The following is a 14,859-nucleotide window of genomic DNA, read 5'->3' as shown; positions in this document are numbered from 1 at the left end:
TTCAAAAGAAGTTCTTTTAAAGGTTTTTAACATATTCAACCCTTGTGACCTTGAATATAAGTCAATGTCGTGCATTTGAACAAGCTTGGTAGCCCTTCATCCGAGCATGTAACTGGTAAAATAGCAACACCTCGTACCTTTTGGGTATTCAGAAGAAGTTGTTAAAAGTTTTTTTTCATTTGGATAAACTCGGTAGTCCTTTATTCCAGCATGCTACTGGCCAAATATCATCATCATCCTAGGCATTTTGATTATTCAAGAGAAGTTGTATTACAGGTTTTCAACATATTTGACCCCTGTGACCTTGAATATAAGTCAAGTTCATTCATTTGGACAAACTCGGCAGTCCTTCATCCCAGCATGCTACAGGTCTAATATCAGTACCCTTGGCCTTTTGGTTATTGAGGAGAATTCGTTTGAAGATTTTCAGACATCAGACCCATGTGACCTTGAAAGTGGGTCAAGGTCATTCATTTGAACAAACTTGGTAGCCCTTCATCCCAGCATGCTACAACCCAATATCAGTACCCTGGGCCTTTTGGTTATTGAGAAGAAGTTGTTTAAAGTAAAATATTGACGACGGACGGACGGACGGACGGACGAACGACGGATGCCGCACCATGGCATAAGCTCGGCCAGGTGGGCTGAAAACGAAAAGGTTAAAATATTTAAAAGGATGTAAAAATACATCAATAACAAAGGAATTGTTTGTAAACTATATCATATACCTTATTGTAAAGATCAACTGAGTGTAAATAGTAATATATTAATAGCACAGAACGTATCAAATAATCTTTTAATATGCTATACATTATAGAATCTGTCACGTATTTGTTTGAAATCAGAGCAATCATAAAGTGTTTGACTGTAAGCTGTTGGATAACATGCATGCATGAGAATAAGGCTGGTCTTCCTGACGTAAATCTTATATCAAAACGTCACGCATAAACACTTTCTGGTTGTAATGCATAATTGTTTTACTATAGACCTTTCTGTTAAACTGTAAATTACATTTACACAAACCGTTTGATTATATTGAATCCTTTACCAGTCCTGAAATAAGTGTTATTTATATAATTGTCTTAGTGACAAATATGCGAACCACTTTGATACAAGTGAGTATTAATTCGAGATATTTGGTAATACAATAAACTGCATCAATTCAAGATCACCAGAGTATAAACCCTCCCGGGAAATACATCGGAAAATATAAAAAATAGTCAAACCTCGTTATCTCGAACTCTTTTAACACGAAGACACCGTTTATCTCGAAGAATTTATCCGGTCCCGGCCAAACCTCTTCTTTATCTTAGTAAAGAACACTCTGATAATTCGAACCCTGAAAAGTCGAAAACCTCGGGCACCTCGAAGTAAGACATTGGTTTCGATGGCGTAAATCCAACATCAAAACATCGTCTACTGCATAGTGTTCGAATTTTATTCACTTTTTAATTCTTTAATACAAATAAAACGCAAAAGTACGCCATTTCGTGTTTATGAAACTTTTTCGTGAGTAGACTAGCATGACATCGGTATTATATATTATTATATGTGCATTAACATCAGATCAACAGACAATAAACCCTACCGAGAAATACATCGTAAAATATTTTGATAAATTCTCAAAATAGTCGAACCAAGGTATATGTACATAGCCCTTGTTTATTTTTATCTGCTGGCCGTATCCCATTGTCGTATCCCCTTGTCGTATCCCCTGTGGTTACTTAGACCATGTTATCTGGATCGACAGGTGCAACTTGAAGTAGCGATACAGGAACGTCACTTTATCTTGACCATGTCCTGCCCGGCCATCTTAAAGCCGCACGATCTATCGTTGTGAAAAATATACTAAAACAAAGCGTTTTTTTACCATATTGGAAACCACGTGATCTTTTCTCGTTTTTCTACCCCATATTTGTTTCCTCGGGTTAGACGAAATAATACCATTCATTAATTCGATAAAGTATATCAAGTAATTAATTTTCCATATTTTTACGTTAGATGCCTCTTTCATTTGCTGTTTTGACAGACTATGTAGCTTTAAGAAGAGTTCAAATGACCAAGCAATGCAAAACGAACGTAAGATTTTATAAACAACGTAGAAACAAGGTAAGTGTTCGTATAACCATAGGTGTAGTTTGGGTTCGTAGTCAGGAACTGATGCTTTAGTTGCCATGGTTACATGTTTATAAATAATAGAATTCGTTATTAGATGTTCAGCGGCTCATGAGAAATACGAACAATGTATATAATCTCTGTATACTTTTGACTCCAGCGTAAAACGAAAGACAGAACGAACCAGGCATAATCAACGGAGTGAGAAGTGGGGGTACGAGACATAAAGCTGATAGAAGGTAAAAGCATTCATTAAAGATTTTATAAACCGATTGATTGAAAATGTCAGAAAACATATTTTAAATGAAGCTGTTTTATTGTTTTTTCAAAGTTTTACTTTTTACACAAACAATGAATGTATTAAACGTGTCGCAACGTCTCAAGGCCGATTGGTCCATTTATCAAGCTATGACCAATCTGTTAGAGATATTCTATATAATTGATTCACTACCGTTATAATTTTATAACACAAGTAACTCACAGAATTGACAAAATTTCTCGGTTTTCGAAAAGAAAGGATATTGTAAATAATATTGAAATAATAGATAGTTTTTATGAAACTTTGTTTTTCTTGTGAAATATTGATATAATGTCCATCGTTTAATTTAGCTCGTCGTATCCCGTCAGCTTATTTCATTATCTTTATAATAAACCATATATATTTTTGTATTATTTATGTATCCTTATAAACATACATTTGACCTTGACCTTTACCATAAGATAAATTGAGGTTCCATAATAGTTTTGATTGGTTATAATGTAACTTTTTTGTATATCGCAAAAATATCGCTGGTCATATGATTTCAGTACAGCGAGATTTTACAGTTGATTCATTGTATAGGCTACATACATACTGCAAAAGTAGTTCCATTCATTTTAGCGGCGACGATATTGTCGCGTTTTCCACGTTAATTCTTACTTTGATTATAATTACATTTTTTCATTTATATATGTAATATTATAGATAATAATTCGTTTATGAAAAGTTAATCTCAATAATGCAATTAAACAACTTTTCACTGATATGCATAAGTATAATTACATAAATACTTTTGAATATGATGATAGTCAGTGGGAAATAATATGTAAAATATCGATTGTGGCGCCACAATTAAACTGATGATGTCATGAAATGTAAAACAAAATCAACGCTTTTGTGTTCATTTAAATTTGTCGTATCAGGATTTTTGTGACCTATCAAGTCTCAGTTTTTGTCTTTCTTTCTAGTTCATACATGTATGTCTGACGGTACACAATAACTTCCCACAATGCAACTTTTTGAACTCCTCGTGCTGTTTTTCCTAGGACCATTATTTAGCAACGGTGAGTAAATGTATGTATTATATCTGGTACTGTTAATTTCGACAACAAGCTGGAGTCACTTCATGAATTTTACTGATCTATAAATGTCGAATGTATTTATTTAAATTGTAGGCACATGTGTATCGGTAATTTCCGCTCTTTACTTTTTTTTAATATTTGGAGTATACATACAAGCTGAAGAAAGCCTGAAACATTTATTAAATGTCTTGCAGATGCAATATTTCAATTACAGCACAATTTAACAACTTCATGTCACAAATGTTAAACGGAGGCACCGGAAGTGCATCCGCCACGACCGGAAGTGATGGGTGTTCGGGAGCGAGTGTGTCGTGTCTTCCTGCGCCTTGGTGCAGACGGACGACAGACGATCGAGGATGTAACAAGTGTGACTGTGGCAGATTAGGTAAACACGCAGGGTATATAAACCCGTTTTACCCCTGTGTTTTTCAGTGCTACATTTAATTTATTTCAAACACAATGGTGTGTTGTAAAGGAAGCTACCTTTTAATACGGATACATTGAAGTCCACAAGATGTGTTTGTGGGATGCAATGGCCGTACACATATTATCAATAACTGAAACGCGTCTGCCTATGAAAAAATACTTTCCTTTAGAATATAAAAAATAGTTAATGTTAACAATAATGCATTTTTTCTTAATTATCTGGAATGCTTTCACGTTTTCCATTCCACAGGCAATACACAGGAAAAGAGTAACGGAACTTCCCCTGTTACCGACCATCGCCAACAGGCGGCGCCACAATCTTTCAGTTCATTCATTAGTATGTTAAAAGGCGCACACGGACCAGGCAATAGCGCAAACTCGGGCGCAGGATTTCAATCTATGTCGGGTATGCACCCTGGCTTTGGTAAGCGTTTACGTAATCTTTCTTCGATATTATTCGTAATAACTGAAAGAACGAAATGACTGATAAATAGACACTCGAACGCATGCTGGAATATTTCATTTCAACATAATTTATTGACAAAATATTTAATAATGTTAAAAGGTTTGGACAGCCAGTTAAAAAGCATCCCCTTTCTTTCCCTTGACGGCATACTGATGTAAAGACATATTTTGAAGTGTTCATAGTATAAAGTTATTATGATACTTCATAATATTTCATACAGACAGAATAACATTTTGTGAAATAACGATGAAACTGGGTTCTAAGAACGCATTTCGATCATTCTAGCATCAAAGCATAAACGCATTTATAGAAAATTCTGCTATAAAAATTGAAAATGTCAATATTCGACATTGTGAAAGGGCGATCATTGTAAGCTTCAGCATTAAATCTTATATAAACATATTTGCTTTAAAATGAGAAAATGATGTGAGGTAAGGAACGAGCAAGCGAGAACAGAAGTACCGCTAGTAGGTAATGAGGTCGGCACTGTGCATCATCCTAGTAATTTACAAAACATCACTTACATTAGCTTCAAACACCTTGTTACTCAACAAATGAGTGTGTAAACATTGTTCGTATTGTAAACAATACCTATTTTACATACATGATTTAAAAATTATGGAAAGCTGTCTACATCCAGCTGAGGCAAGTATCCATCTGATGTTTAGTGAAATAAATGATAGAAAAAAAATCCATACAATGTTGTGTTTATTACTTAACCGTCAAATCTCAATAAATATTCCTTTTTGTCCTTATAAAGAAAAACCTCGACAGAATGCCAGTTGTTTACCCTTTCAGAAACCCTTGCAAGACAAATGTCCTCCTCTCACAACTGTGCAGTAAAACCGCCGTGTATTACCCTGCATTGTTTTTTCCATAACGACCAATGGTTATCACTATACAATAAATCTTCGATATAAAACCCTGCTTCTGACATGACTTCGATGATCCGACATTAATTAGACAAAAGTAAAATACATAAACATACAAAAACATTTATAATCCGTGATAGCGGAGCTCGTAACAAAAAACTTCTCTTTATACTTTGAAGGAGGTTCACAGATGGGCCCTATGAATCCTATGGCATCTATGTTCGGAACAAATAGCATGTTCGGTGGAGGAGTACTAGCTGGAAGTATGAGTGGCGCCGGAGGAGTTCCAAATATTCCGCATGGCCCGGTAGACACGAGCGGAACCGGAAGTGAATGCGGTACCGCCCCTTACACCTGCATGGCACCGCCTCCCTGGTGTCAGAGATTGGTGAACTCGAAAGGGTGTGTTAAGTGTTACTGTGGTCAAGGTGAGTTGTAAATATATAAATCATAAAACGATATTGTAGACAGTAGGACTGCATCAATACATAAACATGACAATACGTATTAAGATAGTGTGTTCACGATACGATACATACCAAGATACGTACACAGAAGCAAAGCGAAGCCATATATTGCATTTTTTAGTGGTAATATATCAACTAGAAAAAGACTTGATCCATAATGGGCCTAACTTTAAATTTTCATACGATTCACTTCTTTCGATGTGCATGCCGAGCTGGAGCTGTCACTTACCATGTTTGAACAGTTATGAGTAGACTAAATTCAGAAACGACAAAATCCAGAAAATGTCGTAGGTGTTCTCCCTAAATATATTGTGTATCGCACCGTATTCAAAATATCACGATATATCATTGCAGCCCTAGTACACCAGAGTATTAATCTGTGACACGCCCCTTAACATACCACGTGGTAAAAGGTCAACACATTACTAAGGTTACAGTACCAAAAATGGATCACCAAACCATCATTTTCTTCATTCATTGAAAATGCAGCGGATGAATTATATTTATAGTTTATGGTCGTGTCAAAAGAGGAATATCGATGTGTGTTCTTATCGACGAAATAAACACCCAGGGCTCACGTGAGATATTTATAGAACACTCTTACGTCACCAATTAGCGTTTTGTACCCAAAACAGATCACGGCTTGAATTTTGCAATATTTTGCACTTCAAATGAACATTTCTCTGATATAATTTCAACATTTTCTGATGATCTTTGGAATCGGTTTGAAAACAAAGATTTCTAGAAACAATATACATAATCATTGTACGCGCCATTTTTTAACAACGTAAACAAAAAACTAAATTTTGAAATACGTCTTCTGATGCTACTTTTACTTAAAAATTAAGCATCCCCAGACAAACAATGATGCTTAACTATGTTTTAAATTATAAATCATTGTAATAACTTAAGTATTTTTGCAAAGAGTGATCCGATTTGGGTCCTGCCTCCTTATATAATGTTTGGAGTGATGTCCCTTTAGTTTCGTTTATTTGACAAACCACGCCAAATGTATTGTTCGGCAAGCAACATATTTAAAAGAAAGACTGAGAATTATGTTTTCATAATGTAGATGTATGTATTGAACAGTGTGTTATTAGTGGCATGTGAACAATCGTGGCAAACATACAATGACTGAATATAGCATCCGTCAATCTCCAATATTTGGCCAGTAGCATGCTGGAATAAAGGGCTACCAAGTTTGTTCAAATGAATGACCCTTCATTTATTTTCAAGGTTAAAGGGGTCAAATATGTTTAAAACTTTTAAATAACTTCTTCTGAATAACCAAGAGGCCTAGGGTGATGCTATTTGGCCATTAAAATGCTTGGATAAAGGGCTACTATGTTTGTTCAAATGAATGACCTTGGCGTATATTCAAGGTCACAGGGATGAAATATGTTTAAAATTTGTACACGGCTTCTTCTGAATAACCATGAGGCACAGGGTGCTGCTATTTGGCCGGTAACATGCTTGGATGAAGGGCTACCAAGTTGTTTCACTCATTTTCAAGGTCACAGGGGTCAAATATATTGAATTTTTTAAATAATTTCTGAATAACCTAAAGGTCCAGAGTAATGATATTTGGCCAGAAGCATGCTTGGTTGAAAGGCTATCAACGTCTGCTCAACTTAATGTCCTACTTCGATTTTCAGGGTCATATATGTCATATGTTTAAATCTTTTAATAGATTCTTTTGAATCAAACACTGTTATTTTGCCTGTAGCTATATTTTAGTCCTTTTTTAGATTACAGGTGTGAGATTATTACCAGGTGAGCGATTCAGGTCCATTGGACCTCTTGTTGCTGTGTGTTGTTTACGCTTTCAAATTGCATTCATGTGACCTATGAACGCCTTGGCCCACGTGTTGATAGGGTCATTTTTGTGTCATCATAACTACACTGTTTAATACCAGTGAACATTCCAGGAATGTGCAGGGAATATACGTGCTTAATATAATTATTTAAATTTCTACGCGACACACAAACGTATTTGATCTCATTTGTTTATTTTAAATCAATACATTTGATTTACTATGAAATTGAAAAAAAATGAAAAATGGTAATTATTCAACAGCTTCAGTTAGCATTCAACGAAAAAATGAATCCCAACTGTCACGTGACAAATTCAAATTGAAGCGCTAACGCCCTTCATATATGTAATAGATGTACGTTCAAGTCGGCATTCACACCGACTATGCCAACTGGAAGCAGTTCAATGCCTAAGTGATTAAAAGTGAAAAGGTCTTTATAGACAAGTGGTTTGTATAAGCAGGTCTTAGATAAATAATTAATAATAACATACAACATTTGATATAGCTAACATAAGCCACTCTAAAGCGCTTTACATTACATAGATATACGTCATATACATTAACCAATACATTTTTTGAGGAATTCGCAGGAGCTGCCTTATCAGGCCCTTACTACTAGTCCTATGCCACCTTTCTAATATTTCCTTATGCGTGTATGCCTGCGTGTGTGCTGGAGATGTAATGTGTTCTGTTGGTAGTGAAACCGTGCTTCTAGCGGTATCATTTATAGTGCCACCTCACTTGAATGCTATAGCACAGATACCGCAACAACCTAGACCAATGTATACTCCACTTGGGTTGTTGGAGTTATACCCATAGCATCAACATACAAACTAGTTTTAGGGTCGTAGATATAGACAAGTGGTCTTTAAGCCAGATTTCACAAAGAAGGGATGCATTTCTGACGTTTTTTGTACATCTACACGAAAATAGCTCTCGTTTGCTACCTTTTGTACCTTTAATTGGTAATAAACGGTATTTCCCGTGTCTGATTACAACTAACATTCCATGACAATTAACGTTACTGATGTTCGGTTGAAAACGGACTAACAATAAATCTAACGTTGTTTTTCTTTGACAGCTTAAGCTGTCTCTAGAGTCATCCGGAATATGTACACCATGTTTGACTCGAGTTATGACATGTTACTAGAAAAGCTAGGTCCGAGACGAAATACTGTCATACAGGAAATGCTTTATTCATTGAGTTTATAACTCTGGATTATTGATAACAATTGTAATTGCTTAAGAGCTAACAAAATTCGAAAACCACATATGACATTACATTTACACCTTCCTTCCCCGTCGGAAGGCAGTAGAAACAGCAAACAGGAAATAGCAAAAATTTAATTATTTGTAAAATTGTAAACAATCGTGTTGTAAACATTTTCTCTTGATGACGAATTTATTGATTACAGAGCTAACAAAATTCCTACAGACTTTGAATGCCATAACGGACAACCCGGAACTGACATCACATTCCTCCGAAAGTACAGTGGATACCTCCACAGGAACTACTCTTTCCGCCATTTTGAGATCGACCCAATCTATTACTATGACAACGGCTAGACCTCCTCTTGGAAAACCGTGCCTAGCAACCTTTATGTGCACGCTGTCATGTGACACCGGCTACCAGACTGACGACAACGCATGCCCAGTATGCGCGTGCATGGACGACCATGTTATTCTTTCTCATGGTAAGATATCACTATCAAACAATATTTTAACAAAGTGACCTGTACAGTTAAATCCTTTTCTGAAATATTCTTTAAAAATATATTTAAATACAATCTGATTAAACCTCAGATTTTGTTTGAGCCTGATTTTAAAACAACGGTGATTTTTTCCGAAAAGTCCTCATATAATTGAATTTAATAATACTGATACCACTTTTATCTAAATCAAGTGTAAAGTTATTGAAGGTTTATTTGTTTCTTTAAAGAAAAATTAATAGAAATGATTTTGCGCAAACAATTCGCGCTTGAATTTCGTCACCGACTAACTTCAATCTACAAGAAGTTAGCATTACAAACAGGCCGCCAAACACTGCGGTTGACAACATCATCATTTTCGCTAAAGCAAAACGCTACAAATTATACATCTAAAGTATTCGCAAAGGGATAATTTCCACATGGCCAAAGTTTGAATTGTCTGAGCGCTGACATATGCACATTCCTATGCTAATTTTTACATTGAATATCTCTAACTGTTCGTCTTTCTAAAGAACTTTGACACAAAGAGATTTGACCGCATATAAACAGTAGACCATTTAATTCCAGACCAAACAACTGTAGCTGACCTACCGCCTGTGGTCCAAAGTTCGACTCCGGTCCAAAAAAATGGGATTATTATGTGCCCCGGTATTTTTGACTGCGACACTGTCTGCATGACAGGCTATCAGACAGATGCGAACGGCTGTCCCATTTGTCAGTGTGAAAATGACTGACCAATCAGCAGTCGTGATACAATATTGTGACAAGAGACATTCTAAGTATATGTTATTTAGTGTATGTAAAGAAAATCAATATATATGTCGTAATTATTTATTAATAAAAAAGAAATAACCTGGTTTTGTTTATCCGGCGTACCTTATTGCATATGAACCACTTATTATCATACTATATATAAGATCTTACATGTTTCCATTTCATATGATATTTATGAAACGAGCCTAAGAATTATTGATCAAGCGAGCCTCTGGCGAGCTTAAATGAAACATTCGTAATTTCATAAATAATAAATAACAATAAATATACAACATTTAATATAGCGCCCTATCTAAATAACATAAGCTACTCTAAAGCGCTTTACAGTACATAGATATACAATTAATACAATTAGCATATACATTAATCAACACAAGTTTGAGGAATTCGCAGAAGCTGCATTATCAGGTGCTAACTACTGGTCCTATGCCACCTGGTTAATATCTCCATATGTGTATATGCCTGCGTTTGTGCTGGATATGTAATGTGTTCTGTTTGTAGTGGAACCGTGCTTCCAACGGTATAATTTATAGTGCCACCTCACGTGAATGCTACAGCACAGATACCGCAACACCCACCCCAGACCAATGTATACTCCACCTGGGTTGTTGGAGTTGTGTGGGCAGGAGGAACACACTTTTCTCTGAAGATCGACGCCCAGCTGGCTGCGTGGAAGGCCGGAGTGTTATCCACTCGACCAATGAAACATATGTGTGAACTCTATAAAATAATCTAAACATACACTGTCATCTTAATTCTAAACTGAACCACCCAAATAAATAATTAGATTACTCTTTTATTTTCGGTGCCCCAAAAATTGAAATTTCCAGTTTGTATAATTTTGAGATAAAATGCAACCACAAACATGACCGACTATACGATTTTGGGGCTAAAATAAGGCAGAGTGTTTAGTTAGTTGTGGCGTCACATCCTTCTACGCGTAACACAGTGCTCGGTTCCCCCCTCTGCCTTTGCAGAAGGTCATAAAGTATCCATTCCTCAACAACCAACATGTTTTAATTAACCTTTCACGATTACAGGTGACGTAACACATAGTCCACCTCCATGTTACATAACTCACCGCTCACAATGAACTTCACTTCCAAGATCATGTACAACATTAGCCAAATTTTCTCATAATCTTGAGTGTTTGCTGTGAACAAAATAGTTAGATATGATAATGACAAAACAGAGAAATGGAGGGTAAATCAGAACAGTGCCGTTCCTGTGTTTTATATGTGTTAATTTAAAGCCAGGGGTTTGTTGCATAATAAGATTACCTTCAGAGGTCCAGAGATATTAAACCGCCTGTCCGCTAAAAACGACTCTTCTATCAGGAGGAAACCTGGCCTAATGTTCTTTTGGAAATTCAATGTTAACTTTTAGAAATGTAAAGTTTTTGCCAAACCTGAGTTACATAATTATACAGCAAGCTCATTTCATTCATAAGAAGTTGAAGCTTATTCTCCCCACCATTTATGATGATATGAACGGTGAAATGATGGCCTCATTACACCTATAACAACATTGTGTATATACTTAATTGCTGAAAATGGTAATTGGATTTTAATTATTCTGTCTTTATTTTAACAGAAAAAAAATATATAGAAATATTTTAAAAGGTGGTCTCACTGAGGCTTTAACACTGCAAAGGGAGGTAATTCCTGAAATTTATATTTGCTTTTGGGCAAGTTTGCATTGTATTTAAATTATATTTAAGGACAAGCTAATACTAACTAATATTCTTAAGAAATGAGTGTAAGATTCTGTTTTTCTTTGATGATCAAGATTTGTATCATTTATCGTGTAAAACGACAATTTTCGTGCAACCTTGAAATGTAAAAAGCCGCCATTTTGACTCCAGTGCGTAAGTCTGTGAGGTCATGTAATTTTCCTAGGCGTGACGTCACAATTGAAACCTAAACTAATCATTGGGCTGATGGGTCATACACATGTATTACATTACATTACGCAAACAAAATATGACATGGGTATATTCACTGGATAACACAGTACATTATATGATAAACTAACGAATCAGAAAGCACGAGTTTAATAAAGCGGACGAATATATTCACGAGTGCGCGGAGCGCACGAGTGAATATATACGTCCGCGCACAAAATGAGTGCTTTCTGATTCGTTAGAAAAACACAAGTGTGTGGTCTTGCTTTGATCATATACCTTCCGTATTTGGTAGAGATCGATACAAAGATTTAATAAACTTTGCTCGCCACGACAAGGGAATTCCCCTAAAAAGTAGTTCCGGCTAGTATGTTGATACAACATCTGAATCACACATGTGTGATACAAACCAACTGAAAACATCAACAGAAAATTGTTGTATTACTATTGTAAGATTACATAGGTATGTGATAAATTGATTTATTAAAATAAATTCTGAAGTGATCAAAATAAAATAAACTAAAACTACAGAATCGTTTAAGGTGAAAGTATGTCAAAATATTCAATGTGAGAAGTTCGGAGTAAAACTAGTGACCCATTAACCGTATCTTTGTGAGTATGCAGTTTAAAAGCTACTTTTAAGACATAGGTTTGAAACAGGGTAAGGCCCCAAAGGGAAAATTAATCAATATTTCAAAAATCTTGTTCTTCAGGCTCAGAGGCACTACAGTCAATTTCTCTACATGGATGGAAAGACCATCAAGGGCTTTATGTAAAATGTAAATTTCAGTACCCTCAAGTTTACTATAGTTTATATAGGGAAATAACACTTTTTGGTATATTTTGTCAATTTTCAGTAGGAAATTATTCTCACCTGGTGATAATCATCCTTGGAGGAAGATGGTATCAAATTGTAAAATTGGGATTACTGCCCCAAACCCAGGGACCAGGGCGAGGCCCCAAAGAGAAAATTAACCAATATTTCAAAAATCTTCTACTTGAGACTTAGAGGTACTACAGTCAATTTATCTGCATGGATGGAAATATCATCCGGGGTTTTATGTAAATTGTCAATTTCAGTTCCCCCGGGCTATCCGTTCTCCCTTGGGGAGGGGGTCAAGTTTACTATAGTTTATATAGGGAAATAACACTTTTGGGTATATTTTGACAATTTTTAGCTGGAAATTATTAATACTTGGTTAGAATGATTATGATGCCAGATGGCAATTAGATTGTATGAGAAAATCATATGCTGCCCCACCCCAGGGGCTGGAGGGGTGGGGCCCGAATGGGGTAAATGGTTAAAAGTTCAAAAAGCTTCTTCATCAGACTCAGATGTGTTACAAACAAATACTCTTCATGGATAGGAAGGTCCTTAGGTGCATGATCGATTTGTGAAAAAATAAGATCCGTCCTTGCCCCAGGACCTGGAGGGGTGGGGCCAAAAAGGGGAGAAATGGCTGATATTTTTAAAAAAATCTGCACTCAGATGGTAGAAGATTCAAATTTCTTTTTTTGGATGGAAATGCCCTTAGGTGTATTATATAAACTGTTAGTTATATTACCCTTTGGTCATCTGTTCTCCTTGGTTTGTATAGGGAAATGACACTTCTGACTATATCTTGTTCATTTTCAGCAAGAAATAATTCAACTTGGTTGGAATAGTTATAATGAAATTGAAATCAAATAGTATCAGAAACTAAGATCCTGTCCTATCCCAGGGGTTGGCCAGAGACGGAAATTGGCTAATTAATCATAGATATTATATTTCTAAATAGCAAAAGATGTATTTGAATAGTTTTTAGAGTTCTTATCCTATGGTGACATGCCGATTATTGTATTTCACTTTGTTTACATATTGATTTCCACATCACATCTTAATAATGAAATTGAGCTACCAGTACCTATGATATAACTCAGGTGACCGCTACGGCCCTTGGGCCTCTTGTTTATTAAAACACCAGTTTCCGTGAACACAATGTGTGTTTTCGATACAAAGGTTACGCACAACAGTCCTTTTATGTACATTGCAAGATCTCGCGGAACACCACACAAACGTACAAAAGAAGTAAGGACTTCGGGAAGGCTGTTAAGAGGTACGCTTACTCTCTAGGGAGGCTTCATCAGAATACAAGCGATTCCACACAATAACACATTCCATATACCAGTATACGTGTCATCAGTACATGGAACAGTGTCTTGCATGCGTCTACGGTTTGAAACTGACGGGTGTCGTGGAGACAAAAGAACTGAGAAGACACAAAAGTAAAATAATAGACAACAACATACAGGCCTGGTTTAAAGCTTAGGATGATAAATAAGATCGGCGTGGTCAATAAATGTATTGTTATTCAAAGACAGCACATTGTCGATATCTGTGATTGAGAACATGACGAACTTGGCTAGGTTTTGATTCCAGTCTTGATAAGCTCATCAATAAATTCAGCTTCATATCAAAACAAAACAAGAGGAGGGGCCATGAGGGTGTATGGCTAAACTGTGAAAAGGTTTGTCAAGTCCATATGTATGACGATGTACAATATAGTTGATTTAAGTCAACAGAATTAACTATGGCCTGTTTTGACCAAAGTCTGTAAGTACAGTTAGTTAACAGAGTCATACGCCTTAACTCATTCTAGCATACTTATATTATATTATTAAACTATCTGCATTAACAATAATGACACACAGATAAACTTTGTTATCAACGGTAAGCTTGGAAACCTGCTGTAATATGATATTCATTATGACACACATATCCGACGGAATAAAATTGACACAATTCCATATCTGACGACAATACATTTACTATTTTTAGAATGCTTCTTGTATAACCATTAATTTGAGGATATGATCCGAACACTTCATTGTTTAATATTTCGGCAAACTTCACAAACGTAATGCAGTTTTAAACAATATGATATTATTGTTTCTGCAAGTGCGATAACGGATGTGTTACCCATTAGGGACCA

The 14,859-nt window shown here is 35.8% G+C and overlaps 1 protein-coding gene across 1 annotated transcript; it reads left to right on the top strand.

Annotated features, from left to right (window-relative positions):
• The first annotated feature begins 2,275 nt into the window (after window positions 1-2,275).
• On the top strand, window positions 2,276-10,058 carry LOC110454078. The gene is made up of 7 exons (XM_021503422.1): window positions 2,276-2,354; window positions 3,343-3,438; window positions 3,671-3,841; window positions 4,133-4,306; window positions 5,400-5,648; window positions 8,917-9,195; window positions 9,778-10,058. The coding sequence occupies exons 2-7, from the start codon at window positions 3,384-3,386 to the stop codon at window positions 9,942-9,944; spliced, it is 1,095 nt and encodes a 364-aa protein (XP_021359097.1). The 5' UTR covers window positions 2,276-2,354; window positions 3,343-3,383; the 3' UTR covers window positions 9,945-10,058.
• Window positions 10,059-14,859: the final 4,801 nt, after the last annotated feature.

This window comes from Mizuhopecten yessoensis, unplaced genomic scaffold, assembly GCF_002113885.1.
Source record: "Mizuhopecten yessoensis strain PY_sf001 unplaced genomic scaffold, ASM211388v2 scaffold7653, whole genome shotgun sequence".
NCBI lineage: Eukaryota > Metazoa > Mollusca > Bivalvia > Pectinida > Pectinidae > Mizuhopecten > Mizuhopecten yessoensis.
This window is presented reverse-complemented; position numbering and strand designations above follow the sequence as displayed.